Here is a 15,333-nt window from a genome sequence, read left to right as displayed (position 1 = left end):
CAATGAAGAAATCACTGGTGGATACGACGTGGTAAATTAGTCTACGCTACCATGTAGAATTTATTAATCTAGTACAAATCACTTAGCTACCATCTACCTATATTATACAAGTCCTTTATTATAATATTCTTACAAAATGCATACACACTCATTACACTCTTATATATTCTAAATATACTCTTATGTAGTCTTCAATGAAGAAATCACTGGTGGATACGACGTGGTAAGTTACTCTACGCTACCATGTAGAATTTATTAATCTAGTACAAATCACTTAGGTACCATCTACCTATATTATACAAGTCCTTTATTATAATATTCTTACAAAATGCATACACACTCATTACACTCTTATATATTCTAAATATACTCTTATGTACTCTTCAATGAAGAAATCACTGGTGGATACGACGTGGTAAATTACTCTACGTTACCATGTAGAATTTATTAATCTAGTACAAATCACTTAGCTACCATCTACCTATATTATACAAGTCCTTTATTATAATATTCTTACAAAATGCACACACACTCATTACACTCTTATATATTCTAAATAAACTCTTATGTACTGTTCAATCTCTTTTAGAATCTTTACACTCTTCATACTCTTTACACTCGTTACACGTGGCTGTTCTCTCTATCCACACAAAACTGATACGTATCTTTCTTCACTTCCTTTTCATTATCATCACTTTTATTAAATAAACATTATTTATATTATGTTTCTAGAAATTTCATATGTTTACTTATATTTGTGTGTATGTTGAAGAAAATTCGTTTCCACGTGAATATCTCTATTTTTTAATATTCCGCTGAATATTTGGTTGGGTATTTCTGTGCAAGTTCCAATTATTATGTAAAAAGTACACGCTTAGACTTGAATTTCTTCAAGCATTCTGTTGAATATTTGAAAAGACGGTCTGAATATCTGGATGAAAATTGATGAAATTTAACGCGAGCTAAATGAAACGATAAAGCAAAGAAATCTGATTTCTCTTCTCTCCTCTCTAAGGATTCTTTTTCCTTCTATCTCTTTCGTCTATTCATTCTTTCTCGCACGTTTCTTTCTCACCTGTATTTCTGTCTCTTCTTTCCATCTCTATTTTTCGTACTTTCAACGCGCCTTTTCGTTCGACGTTCCGTGCATTTATTTTGGTACCGGCGGCGGTAGGATTTTACATTTTATACGGTTCGATTATTAGCAGCGGCGATTCACAAAGCGGCGGAATGGATTGAAAAACGCCAGACAGAATAAAAAGGAGAAAGGCTATGAGTGCATTCAAGTGGCCTGTTTAGATTCCATTTTCACGTGGCTATTTCCACTCGAAAAAATTCGCGTGCCTAGGCCCTACTGTTCTCCAAACATAGTATCGCCGGAACGGAATCCGATCAAGCTATTTTCGAGCCAATAAACAGGTAAACGGGACGTGTTTCGGCTCTATTTACCCTCAAGATCGTGCAAAAAAGAAAAAAAAAAAACCCGGTGACACAGTTTCCACGTAAAGTTCGATCTAGTACCTAATTCTAACTTCAAAATAACCGGTTGTTCTACGAAAGAAATACTAAAATAAAAAATTGAAAATACTAAACACCCTTAAAGAAAGTTCTTCTAGATCTTTTTCTTTCTTTATTTTTTAATTTTCTGCTTTCAAATCTTCTTTCGTTTCTATTTAATATTCTGATTCTATTCCCACAATTCTATTTGGTACTTAATTTTAATCCCAGAGGGATTTATTTCGTACTTGATTAAAATCTCTCCGAAATGATCAACCATCCACGGGGGAAAAAATTAAAATGAACTAGAAATATTAAACACGCCAAAATTAAAAATTAACTTTGAAGAAATTTCATGAAGCTGTTTCGTTTTGAAATTTTATGCAATGTCTAATTTTTGCTTCAAAAGAATTTATTTTACGTTTAATTTCAGATTCGAAACAGTCAGTTGTTTATAAAAGAAACAAATTAACGAGTTACTCAGAAATATTAAATAAATCAAAGTTATTTCCTTGTAAAATTCCATTTAATCTCAAAAATATTCATTTCGTATTTAATTCAAACTTCAAAATACTCAACCATTTATAAAAAAAGAAAGCGTGAGGTTTATTTAAAAATATTAAATAAACCAAAGTAAAAAGACCTTGCGTGGAAACTCCATTGTGAAATTCCATTTATTATCTAATTCTGATCTCTGACTGTTTCCAAGTAAAAATTAAATAATAATTTTATACATCACAAAAATAACATCTTCTACGTAAGAAAGGAAATATTCTACGTAACGAAGGAAAATAACATCTTCTACGCAAAGAAGGAAATCTTCTATGTAATCCCACATTTAGATTCTCGTTTTATTCAATATTAAATCCCGTTCGAGAGGATTTCCCAAGTTCTTAAATTTCATTCGATATTTAATTCCAACTTCAACCCGTCATCCGCAAAAGAAACAACAACGTGGAATAATACTTAAAAAGCGTCAAAACAAATCAGAGTCGAAAGACCCTCGGGTGGAGAACTTTTCTCCTCGCGAAATTCTAACGTTTAATTTCGATCTCAAACAGAGATTACGCAACGTTTGATTGTAAACCAATTACCCACGGAGGAAATTAACATAGATTGGAAATATTGGAACGAAGCAGCGTCGCGAAACGCCTCCGTTTCGCGGTGAAACTTTGCAACGGAGACATAATTTACTTTGGTCTCGAGCGTTTCTTAAAGTGCGGTCGGCGAGGGGGAAAGAGTCCGCAGAGTTTTTCGCCGCGAATCGATAGGTTGGCCACCGTTCGCAACGGTGGCAAATGGACGCTGACAAGATAGGAGGGTTTGGAAATCGAGGCGATCGATTCGATTCCGCCCGGGATCGCGAGACACTTGGAAAACAAATTTTTCATTCGCGCGATGCGCACCGTTCGCCGATAGGGATCTTTAATAAAATTCCCAGCCTCGCTTCGGACCGGGAACGAGATGCTCTCCCACCGATAGCGGCATTTTGTCGACGTTCTCCTGGATATCGAGATTTTCTATTCGCAATTATTGCTTCAATTAATTTTTATTTTTTTTCTTTTTTTTTTTTTTCGTCAATTTATTTTATCTCGATTCGATCAGATCGACAGCGGCGGCGTTTGCGTATGGAAAACTGAACTCTCACCCTGTGTGTATTATTATTAAATTAAATTTAATGGAACCGGCGGAGTAAGTTGCGAAATTGTTATACAAATTAAAGGAGTGGAGTTTGATTTGAAAAAAAGATGAAAAGATGTTATAGTGGTATGATACTGTAATAAGATAAATATTGTAATTTCATTAAACTTGATAACATAGAAATACTAGAATATTAAATTAAATTAAACTAATGAAATGAATTGCAGAATATTATATAGATTGAGGATATAAAATAAACTTGAGTTAAAAGAAAAAAATAGTTAAAGCAATATTATAGTAACGTGAAATAGTTTAAAAGAATATTGTAGTAATTTGGATATCACAATTAATATTGTTAGAAATATCGCTGCGAATACTGTGAATAATATAAATGAATGTTACAAATTCATTAAACTTTACAAGCTTACAAAAGAAATAGCAACGAGTAGGGAGACCTCCATGGAATTTCTGTTCAGAGTTGCAACGGAAAAAGAAAATGAAATTTTAATAGAGTAAACGAAAATTCGGCTTGAAATTAATTTGAATAGGTCAATAGTACTAATGTTATTAATTAAATTATTTTTGCTATACCCAACTATTTGCACGTAATTATAATTTTTCTGTAAGACGATAATTTTGTTGAAAATTTGAAATTACATGTACACCAAGGTGTTTTCTTGAAGACGAAGCTTCAAATGAAAAAATTCCATTCTACATTTTTCATTTGTTTTCGCACGTAGGATAACTTCTCGTTAAATTCAAGTATCACTAATAATTTAAATAATTGAAATTCAAGTATCAAAAAATTTTGTTCCATAAGATAGACCAAGAGTATCTTCCCGCCTATTTCTTTTTTAATAAAAACGCCAAAACATGAGAAAACTGCTAATTTTTATTAATTTCGAATTAAATTTAAGTTCAAACATAATTTTTTCATTGTGTTTTAAAAATTAATATTTTTCAAATGTTGAAAAGAAGTATACAATAGAAAAAAAACTACGGATTTATTTTAGAAGTGATTCTTTTTTGAAAGTGATTCTTGACCCACCCTTGATACATCGTTCACTTATTTTCGCTCATAGAATTGCATCTCTCACGCTTGTAATTAGCTAAACTCAAGTATAATCAATAAATCTTCAAGCTAGATTTTCTCCTCAAGCGAGCCTCGAATCAAAAAATTTTGTCCCATATTTTCCTATTTTTATTGAGTTATTTTTTTCGTCATAAAGAATATATATTGCACGGTCGAAACTTTATGTAGACATTCAGGCTGAAAATAACAAACCAGTTCGATAATACGAGTGCCCGACCGAAATGCCTGATTTATCCCTGGAATTTGCAAAACAAATGGCAAAAGATCGGCTCGCGACAAGGATTCATAGGAGCAGCGAACGTATGAATAACCCAAACGAGAAGGATGGCACGAAAAACAAGGTGGCCAACGAGGCAGACGTGAGAAGTTGTTTTCGTAAATCTTTGTGGGGAAACGATCGGTTTATAGCGACGCGGTACACGACGAGTTGAAAGTAACGATGGCTTGAACAATATTTACAAGAGCGTGCAACGTAAAATAAGTCTTTGTTTGAGAAATAACCGTGGTTGGAGTTCTGAACTCTATCGTAGTTGGTAATCCTGTTTCTTCTTTTATCGCTATTCGCATGTTATCTATTTATTTATTCATTTAGTTGTCACTCTGTTTATACGTTATTCACTTTCACCAGCCGCGAAGGAGAAAATCATTTAACGCGCGCACATCAAATCATTCATTTATAATAACTTGTTAGAACATTTGGGGGAAACAAATTTCCGCTCGGATCTCGAATTTTTAATTGCAGTTGTTGAGATAAACATTCGTTTGTATAAATATTCGTATACTAGCAATTTCGAGTATGATTGCAAACGTTATAAAATCTTGTTACACATTATAAATAGTTTCTTGTTAAATCTCGTGACATATTTATCCTGCACGTCGAGAATTTTTTTTGTCCCAAATTGCAATATTTTTCTCAGTTTCAAGTATAACCCAGGCAAAACAAATGACAAATTTTTTTACCCCTTGATCATTTCCATCCAGTGATATCACACCTTGGCGAGTTCAAAAGAAAATTCGACGAATTACTGTACACGGTTCGGTCGCTCGTTACGGTCCGCGAACCAGGTCGCCAGCGCAAGGGATTTTAAAAGGAGCAAACCTCCGTGATAATCCCGCCGTCTGCGCCATCTGTCCCCTCCTCCCGCGAAACATCGAGAAGAAATCAATCTCTCGAACAGAGAGATAGAAAATGATTCCGACAGAACAGCGATCCTTCGATGAAACATGAATCCTAAAAGTGGGTCTGTTTCTCCGGTTGAGTCCGCGGAGTAGGATCCATCAGGAGCAGAGGAAACGGTGAAAAGAGCTTGTTCCCGTATCCGGTGTAGTTTGTAAAGCAGGCGACGGTGAAGGGTGGATGAGGAGTCGTAGGAAAAGGAGGAGGAGGAGGAGGAGGAGGGAGGGAGGAACCACCGCGATGCATATAAATGATTGCAACGAGACGAGAGGTCGGTCGAGGGGTGGGGGGTTAGAATGCAGTCCGATCGAGATTTAGACGTGGGGAGAGGGTTAGATGGAAGGTCGATAGTCGCGTGGAATACAAAGTAATTCTGCGGCGGTCGGGAGGAGGGAAACCGAGAGCTGGGAAATAAAACGAGCCAAGCCGGCTCCCGGAGCGGATCGGAGAAGGGAGGAGAAAAAGAGATTCGGGGAAATTATACGCGTTCCCCCTTTGGAAATTCGTACAAAAGGGATAGGGTTGGGGTGGGGTTCATTTCGTTCATGAAGTTGCCGAGAGAGATCGTTATCCCGACGTTGCGGAACGAACGCGTATGGATGTTCCCTCGAATAAAGAACGGCTTCGAGCCTCTTGTTTCGCGTTCCGCAGCGTCGGGATAATTGTCGGGGAGCAATCTGTCGGAAATCGGCGAACGGAGATAGTTGTATACAATATCGGCGACAAACGCGCGGGAGTAATCGCTGCGACGGGGCTTTCGGAACGTTACTCCTTCCCATTTGAGAGATTGAGTTCTTTTTTTACGGCGTGATTACGCGTACGAGCGGTATACTTGAGCACAATTTCGTGCAATATTAGTCGATCGTTGAGGTGGATAATCAAAATGTTACGCGATTGTCAATTATAGTTTGTAATTAGTGGACTTATGTCGATAATTTGCAACTTATTGATGGTGAAAACATAAAAATTTACAAAATATTTGAAATTTTTTACTTTTAAAATTTTTACTTGTAACTATTATCCTTCTCGTCGTCATCTTGTACGTCATCGTTATACGCGATTCGAATTACGTTGATTCAGTTATTATTTCAGATTCTCCTCGAAACTCGAAGGATGACAAAACGATAAATAAATTGCACTCTCCGGGAGATTCGACAGAATTGAAACGATTTTTAAATTTAGATAAAAATTGCTAGTTTCTACCACGACGTAACATTATTTAACAATTCTCTATTAACCCAAGTGATGGATCAGCGCGCCGCATTCAGTCATAAAAATATTCATTTATTCTCGTCCCAAATATATCTGTCGATCGTCCGGAGATTTATGAAAGGAATTGTATCTCGAACCGACCAATGACACTCCATTTTTTTTTACGGAGAAGCGGGATGAGACTCGAATTTTCGAAAAGTTAAATAGATACTCGAAGATAAATAGCTCAGGACAGATACGGAACGTTCGAGGGAAATTAATCGAATAGCAAGGGCAAGGGGAGCTTCTCTCGGCTAACCTAAAAGAACAGAAGAGTACATTTCACTTGGGCGTCCATCGTGTAACCGATGGGCAGAGCCGGGTCAACTTTCTGGCAGAACGATATCCGTCGAAGCGAAAAGAAAAAGAAGAGGGAAGCGGAGAGAAAGTTTCCTGGTAATTTCTTCGCCGCTATCAGATTTCCAGCGGCTCTCGATCGCCTGTAAAAGCATCCTCTCGTTGCGGTCGTTGCAACGGGCGAGCTCGTCCTTTCGAATTGAAGCGCGTCGTTCGCCAAAGCGTCGATCGCTTCCGGTCTCCCGCGCGTTTAACGCACCGGGAACTGCAACCCGAAATAAAACTTCCGCCCACGTTCTCGCAGTACTAGCGAGTCGCGAGCGAGGGAATTTCAAGAATTTTTCTGAAAGTGGTTTCTGTGAATGGGATGGTTTTATGGTTACTGGACGGACGAGGCGAGCTTGATCGTAAGTGGCCGAACTTTGAGGGATAAATCGTGCTGCAAATGGATTTACGTATTGCGCGAACTATTTTTGGTATTAAATTTTCTCTGTGCTTTTACAAATGAGTGGTCATTGTCAATGAGAGTGTTTAATTAATATTAGTCGATAGTTTCAAACGCCCGAAACTTATAACGAGGGGCAGTTCGAAAGTTTCGATTAATAATTTCGTCGTCGGAACAATGTCGATAATTTGTTCTTATTGTGAAATGAAATTAAAATATCAATCAATAAAGTATCGAGTTTTATACATTCATAATCAAGCTACTTGAAGAAACGTTTTTATATGTTATAATAAAACAGCTTCAAATTCTAAGGATAAATCCTAGAAACGTGTTTAGTATTCATCGTTGGCAAGAATAATTTAATTAATTTTCTTATATTTATATATTTTTCTATCTTTATAAAATAAAATATATATTTATATATTTTTCTATCTTTATAAAATAAAATATATATTTATATACTTTTCCATTTTTATAAAATAAAATATATATTTATATACTTTTCTATTTTTATAAAGTAAAATATATATTTATATTTTTCTGATTTGAATATTTTTATTTATACACATTAAAGATCCCTACTATTCGTGGAAATCTTCTTTTAACTATCGTAAGAAAGAGATTAATTTCTTGCCTTCTATATAATTATTCATATCACTATACAATATTGAAGTAAGTTGTAAAAACACTTCTTGTCCTCATTTCTGTAATTTCCATTTTTTAAAAAAATACATCTTATTCTTTTGTACAATTCATTTTAACACTAGAACACACACAGGAAAGTCACTCTAACAAGTCAAATTTCAATTGATTCTTCACCATAATACTCTAAATTGAATATTAATTTAACGCAACTATGATTAATTCAATTACGATTAGTCTCCTCTCCTGCGAGTTCTTTTGTGCAATTAATTAATTAATTAATTTATTTATTTATTTTTTTTTTGTTACTCCCTTAATAAACAAATCTCAAATCACCCTAACGAAACAAATCACAAATCTCCGAGCAATCGATTTTCAAATGAAGATGAAATTTGAAAAACCTGCTCTGACAACGACGTGACTTCGTTTTAATATCCGCGGTATCTCGATTTGTCCGACAGGTCTCCAAATCGAACTCGCACGACGTGACGTTGGTCGACGTGTCGAGAAACCTGACGGGGTTGTACATGTGCGAGGTGTCCGCCGGAAGCCCTTCGTACCACACGATGATCAAGAGAGCCCGAATGGAAGTAGTGGGTGAGTAGCCCGGGACCCCGGGACTCGAGAATTAAAAAGTTCCACCGAGTAGACAAATCCTTCTCTCTCTCTCCCTCCCTCCCTCTCTCTCTCTCTCTCTCTCTCTCTCTCTCTCTCTTTCTCTCTCTCTCGTTGCTCGAATCGCGGCAACGCCGGACCCTGTAATGCCGCGCACGTGCGCTCCTACGTGCGACCCATTTTCATGTCAGAAACGACGGATCGCGGAAGCCTTCCCGGGAGGTACGCGGCTCGGCCCTCAACTACTACCGGAAGTACTCTCTCTCTCTCCCTCCCTCTCTCTATTCCTCTTCTCGATTCTCTCCTGGAATAGAAATCCGAACGTCGAAGCCGCTTTAATTATCCAAGGAACTCCTTCCTACGCTGTATCGACGAGGGCTTCGAAATTGAGAAACGTGCGCTAGTTTTGTGTAACAGATAGGGTTATACTAGTGGATGGGAGGGGGGGATTGGAGAGTCGAAATTGGCTTTGCAGGTAGTGTTGCGTTGTCGATATTGGCGAGTGTGTTTTGCGAATTGGTTGCTGGAGGATTTCGAAATGCGGACGAGTAGATTTCCGAATTTGAATTGGACCGGTCTGTCGAGAGATTGATCGCGTGTTTCGAGATAGCGCGTGGGCGTGTAAATTTTTCGAATTTGTTTCTCGGTAGCCAGGTTAATCGAGTCTGTTAAGATACGTGAGTAAATGAATAAATTGAAGTGCTTTCGATGAAATGAGACAGAAGCGCATCTCCTTTCATGATGTGTTGTAAATAATTGCTGTGATAATATAATAATGTGATAATAGGTAAACTTTATATAGGCGTGTTGTATGCTTGCTGTCGTTTAGAAAATTGGAACGTTTATCAATTTCATATTTGTGAAAGAAACAGATGCAAGTATGTACTTCAAATCGTTAATTAATAAGGGTGAATACCAGTAATAACTTTAATAACATTATCTTACCAAAAAATATAGTTTCATCCAAAATCGACAATTCAAGAAGCCTCGATAAGCAAGGATTATATCCAACCCTTTTCCAATTTAAGCTTCGCACAAAACTCGTGCAATTTTTTTTCACAATGCTACACTAGTTTAAATATTTTCAAATTTAATACCTAAACGTTTAATGTAATATTTATTTATTTATTTAATATTTAATTCTCAAGAATCGAATATTCACGGATTAATGGTACACGACTGTAATAATTGTTCTATCCAATTCAAAAAAATAGTACGATATATGCACAGTGATAGGAGATATCGGAAAATATTTTGCAAGGGTTGTATTCAACCCTTTGCAATTCAAGCTTGGCACGAAAAACTCGTGCAATTTTTTTTTTCACGATGTTACACTAATTTAAATATTTTCAAATTTAATACCTAAACGTTTAATGTAATATTTATTTATTTAATATTTAATTCTCAAGAACTGAATATTCACGGGATTAATGATATATGACAGTAATAATAAATAGGAATAATAAATACGATATATATATATATATATATAGATATTTTCAAATTTAATATCTACTAATATTTAATATCCATTAATTAGTAATAATAATTATTGTTAATTAGTAATATTATTAATTATTAAAATATATTATTAATTAGTAATAATAAATACGATATATATATATATATATATTTTAAATTTTTCAAATTTAACATCTAGTAATATTTAATATCTATTAATATTTAAATATTCAAATTTAACATCTACCAATATTTAATATCTATTAATATTTAAATATTAATGTAATATTTAGTCCTCAAAATTGAATATTTGCACGACGACAGTGATTACCCCTCTATCCAGCTTAAGAAAATGACGTGATATATACAGAAAAATATCGGGAAACACGTTGCAAGGGGTTGGATACAGCCCCTCGCAAATTCAGGCCTCGCACGGACACCCGGCCCGGTTAGCTGCTGGCTGTCGGCCAGGCGTCGAGTTAGCAGTCGCGTGCGCTAAACGACGTAATTATTATGCCTCAGACGCGCCGAAAACGGACCCGGCGATCGGCATCGAGAAGGAGAGGATCGCGGTGGGTGAGCAACTGCGAGCGAACTGCACCACAGGCAACTCCAGTCCCGCCTCCGCCATTACGTGGAAGCTGAACGGGGATCTCGTAAGTACTCTCTCTCTCTCTCTCTCTCTCTCTCTCTCTTTCTCTCTCTCTTGCTTCACCACCCAAGTCTCTATATACGTCCTCGAGCTGTAGCTACGTGACCTTACTGGATGATTAAAGTTCCACGGGGAACACCCGTCGTCTCGGCTTCCATCCCCCAACCCCTTTCGTCTTGTTACGTTCCATTTACCTTTTCACCCTGTTCAGGTGAGCTCGTTGACACGAAGGTGTTCCTTACTGCGGGAATTGCTTCATAGGGGAAGGTTATGGGGCAAGAAGAAGGGGTGAAGAAGAAATCTGAATAGGTTTGCGGAAGGATTTGTGGAGGCTTGGGGAGTGAACAGTGCGTTGAGAGGGTGATTTGTATTTAGATTATTTGCATCTTAGATTGTTACGGATTGTGAAGAATTCTTGTTGATGTGGATTGAGTGCTATTTTGAGTAAAAATATTTTATTGGAAGTACATGGATTTGTTTATATTCGCGCGAAGACAGAGAGAACTGAAATAAAGACGAGATGATTGAGAACAGGGAAAACGTTGGATATATCTTAGAACTGTGACAGAGTTATAAAATGTAAATTAAATATATATTTATTTTATACTATGTATTAAATATAATATAGGGTATAGAATAAATAAAAATATTTAAATATTTTAAAATTATTTCAAGTATTCTTACATAAAATTTCTCGGAATTATTCTAAGTATAGAAGTATTTTCAAATAATCCCAAGTGCTCCGAAATCTGTAATTTCTGTAAACGAAACTGTTGCAAAGTTAACCTCTATCTACTTTAAATATAAAAATATTTTAACCCTCATCCGTCAATTGGACACATTTCTCTCATAAAATATACAAAACATAGGACGTAATAGTTGAATATTTATACGCAAAAAAATAGAAATTTATTCTATATACTCTGTCAATGAAAACAATTTACAAATTGTTCACAATTTTACAAATTATTCACAAACTTACAAACTATTTATCTTTTCATCGTGGACATTAATTTCGACACACTCTATGCCAGTTCGACACCAAACGAGGGACAAATTAAGTCAAAGAAATGAGGGATGGACAAGGATGAAAACGTCATTGTCGAATCACCGTTATTAAATGTCAAAATATTCTTCCGATGTTCTCCCGAAATTCCAAATATACAAACACGTGCAAACCAAAATACTTGGATCATTTTGTTTCCGCGCGAAATCTTTTTCGCCCGGCTGGAAATTAATGAATAACCGAGAACAGGCCAGCGTGGCCGGAACAAAGACGATTCGAGCGGTGGTGGCTCGGTGCCGTATATAACAAAAGTGGCCATTGGATTTTTCGCCGCGATATGTCACCGCGGGTGCAATAATAACCGGTCGCGATTATTTCGAGTGAATTATTAATGTTGCCCGAGTATTAGCCGATCGACGCTAGCAAACACACACACACACATACTCCGGTCTATTGTGATGGATTAATTAATTAGAGCAATTTGATGTTCCGCTTATAATTCGTAATTAATTCGCGCACGCGAACGAATTACTTGGCCGTGTACGCGGCGCGTGTAAACAAGAGTGAACATAAATGACCAAGGGAATTCCACGGTCCGGCGGATTATTCCGTCGAAAAATATTAAGCACGTTTGGTAATGGAACAGAGGTGAGCGTTTTCGGGAATCGGTTTCGAGATCGGAGTTCGATTCACTCGAATTTCATCCCCGTAGAAAGTGGCGTGAATCTCAAATCAAATCACGCGGGTTCAGTTTCGAACGCGCTGTTCGGAAATGGCTCAAAAATGGCGAAGAATTTCAATCCTTTCCAATCACCGAGCTTTTCGAAACGATTTTTTATATTGTTTCGATACTTTGAACGTTCCAATTGACGCTTTCTTCTTTACAAAATTTTTCTAATTCTTGTAATTCTATGAATTTTTACAAAGTCTCTATGAAGCAGCGTTACAAAAATTTTTACACGTTATATTTCTATGATTGACAATGATTTGTCAATTCTGGATGTAGATGTATAACAAAAAAATTGTAAAGCATTTAAGATGGTTAAAGTATCATTTCTCAAGGAAATATCATTCGTATCATATATTATATCGTGTAATAACGAACAATGTTTTTCTTGTAATATATTTCTTTTTCGCCCGAGTTTCAAACTATTCGAACATCAAACAGCTCGATGATCGAGGATCCACGGTAATCGTCAATTTCGTTGTACGGTTTCATCGATCGACTTCGAAATGGATAAATTTGGCGGGAGAATCTCGAGGTTGACGAGACGCTCGACGATGAATCTCGTTCTGGGGAAATTCGATATTGAAGTAGCCACCGATCGACGAGATACATATACCGATTTTTCGGGAAACTCTGTTGGTAGAGAGGCGAAGAACAAGCGGCGAGAAATTGTTGAGAAATCTGCATGAGACGTATGCATGAGAACGACAGGTTCTTGGCGTGTGATGGGCAAATTGTAGAATGATTCAAGGGTTTCGGGTAGAGTGATACTCCAAAATTGATGGACCATTCCACCATGATGGAGTTTCTGGTGCAACTGACGATGCTTCGGGCGATCGAGTATAGAGGGTTTGATATGTAGATTCATTTAAGATTGACCATTGATGGCTTTGTCTTTGTTAGTTAATCGCAATCATTTGATAATAATATTCTTTATTTATTCTTTATTTATTATTAATTTTCTAAATTAAAAGGTACCGTTACTTGCTTTCTTACTTCTAAATTAAAAGGACCATTATTTGGCTTTGTCTTTGTTAATTAATCGCGATTATTTGATAATATTCTTTATTCATTCTTAATTTTCTAAATTAAAAGGTACCGATGTTACAAATTTACTTTAGAATTTACCATTATCCTTATCAATCTACTACAACAAAATGAGCTTAAATTAAAAAAAAACACACACACACACACACAAATATATGATAAAACGATCACTTTCACATACGTTAAAATACTAAATAATTCAACAAAATTGTCTCTCGAGAATTGAACAAAAGACAGTAACACAAATTCACCATGTACGCGAAAAATTTATATCCCAAATCGATCACTCTCACGAATATTGAAATACTAAATAATTGAACACATCGTCGATCGATTTCAAACGATAAATTTTCGATTAAGTAGAACGATGTAGTTCAGAGTTTGACAACTTGGTCTGGAGGGCGCAAATGAGTTTCGGTTGTGGCAAAGTATTCAGTTAGAGTGGCAAGAGGACGAGCATAAATCAAGCGACACAGGCACGATAACCAATGGAGGGTCTGACGACAAACTAATGAATGCCGTTTTCTCTGTTACGCTCTTATATGCCCGCTCGGATAACCCTGTCCAGGACTTTAATGGGCGTCGTTTGTCTCCCCGGGAAGAATCTTCCCGGTGAAGATCTTAAAGAACGCCGCGGAAGAAGATTCGAACGCGGAATTTGATGCCAGGAATCCAATTTGGCGGAGATATTGGTTCCGTGGGGCGATCAAACCGAGACGAAAGTGGCCGATCTTTTAAATTGGACGTAATTTGTCCCGCGTGGGTCTCCGATTGCTCTTGTTCGTTACGAAACAGCCGCTGTATATGTAGAACAGACGCTGGAAAATCTCGCCTTAGACGAACGAGTCGGAATTGATAGATTGTTTTCATTAGAGGTTGAAGCATTTGAATTCGAAGTTATTGCATTGTCGCTGATCTCAATCTGATTATTTAATCCTTGTTCGTTCTTTGTGTCAATTTGACATTTCTTTTTTTACAAAGTATATCATTACGAGTACAGGATAGTATAAATATTTTATGCGATTGTGTATGCATGTACAGTGAAACATACGTTCGATGAAAAATTATACCATCAGTGTATTTTAAATTTCTAAAGTGTAGATACTTTCTAGTATCCAATTTTAATCTACAAATTTCATAAACTGACTAAGATAATTCAAACAAGAAGTGAATGGTTTCAGGTCAATGGTTCAGGTCATAATTTGATGTAAATAGTTTTTGTATAAAGATTACCATATATCTATTGTATGTACACCTATATAAAATCTATGTCTTTTAATACCTACTGTATATACAGAGGAATTGTGAAAAGAGGATGCAATGCAAAGTACCAATCCAGAAAGTCACAGAATATACGAATCGTCTATTTTTACTAAATCGACGAACTCGACAAAACAGAAAATAGAAAGATTGCTAAAATAGTGTACGTCTTTTTAAAATTCCTCTCTAAAAACATTCAAATATAAATAATAACCGTAATAATAATAACTGCAAAAAATATAAATAATAATAACAATATACTGTAGAACCTATTATTACAGATATAAATTCTACCTAACGAGATGCAGAATGAACAAATTAAAAACTGCCTTCTGTAATAAATTGTTTATCATCCCACCGTTTAACGACGATAAATCCAATAACATTCAATTTAATCGTTAATATTACATTATTATTTAAATTAAATTTATTATTATGTATATATATATATATATTTATTAGATAAAAAATTTATATATATATTTATTTATTTATTATTTAAATATTTTTTACATATTTTAT

General features: G+C 35.8%; 1 protein-coding gene across 1 annotated transcript in view; it reads left to right on the top strand.

The window, feature by feature from the left end:
- Positions 1-7,318: 7,318 nt before the first annotated feature.
- Positions 7,319-15,333, top strand: part of LOC122537478 — an 87,845-nt gene continuing 79,830 nt past the window's right edge. The window contains exons 1-3 of the mRNA XM_043670658.1: positions 7,319-7,363; positions 8,505-8,640; positions 10,642-10,775. Coding sequence (XP_043526593.1) covers positions 7,319-7,363; positions 8,505-8,640; positions 10,642-10,775 — 315 coding nt within the window. The remainder of the gene's footprint in view (positions 7,364-8,504; positions 8,641-10,641; positions 10,776-15,333) is intronic.

Source organism: Frieseomelitta varia, unplaced genomic scaffold (assembly GCF_011392965.1).
Source record: "Frieseomelitta varia isolate USP_RPSP 00005682 unplaced genomic scaffold, Fvar_1.2 scaffold_911, whole genome shotgun sequence".
NCBI classification, from domain to species: Eukaryota; Metazoa; Arthropoda; class Insecta; order Hymenoptera; family Apidae; genus Frieseomelitta; species Frieseomelitta varia.
Note: the sequence above shows the minus strand (reverse complement) of the source record. Positions and strands in the feature narration are given on the sequence as shown.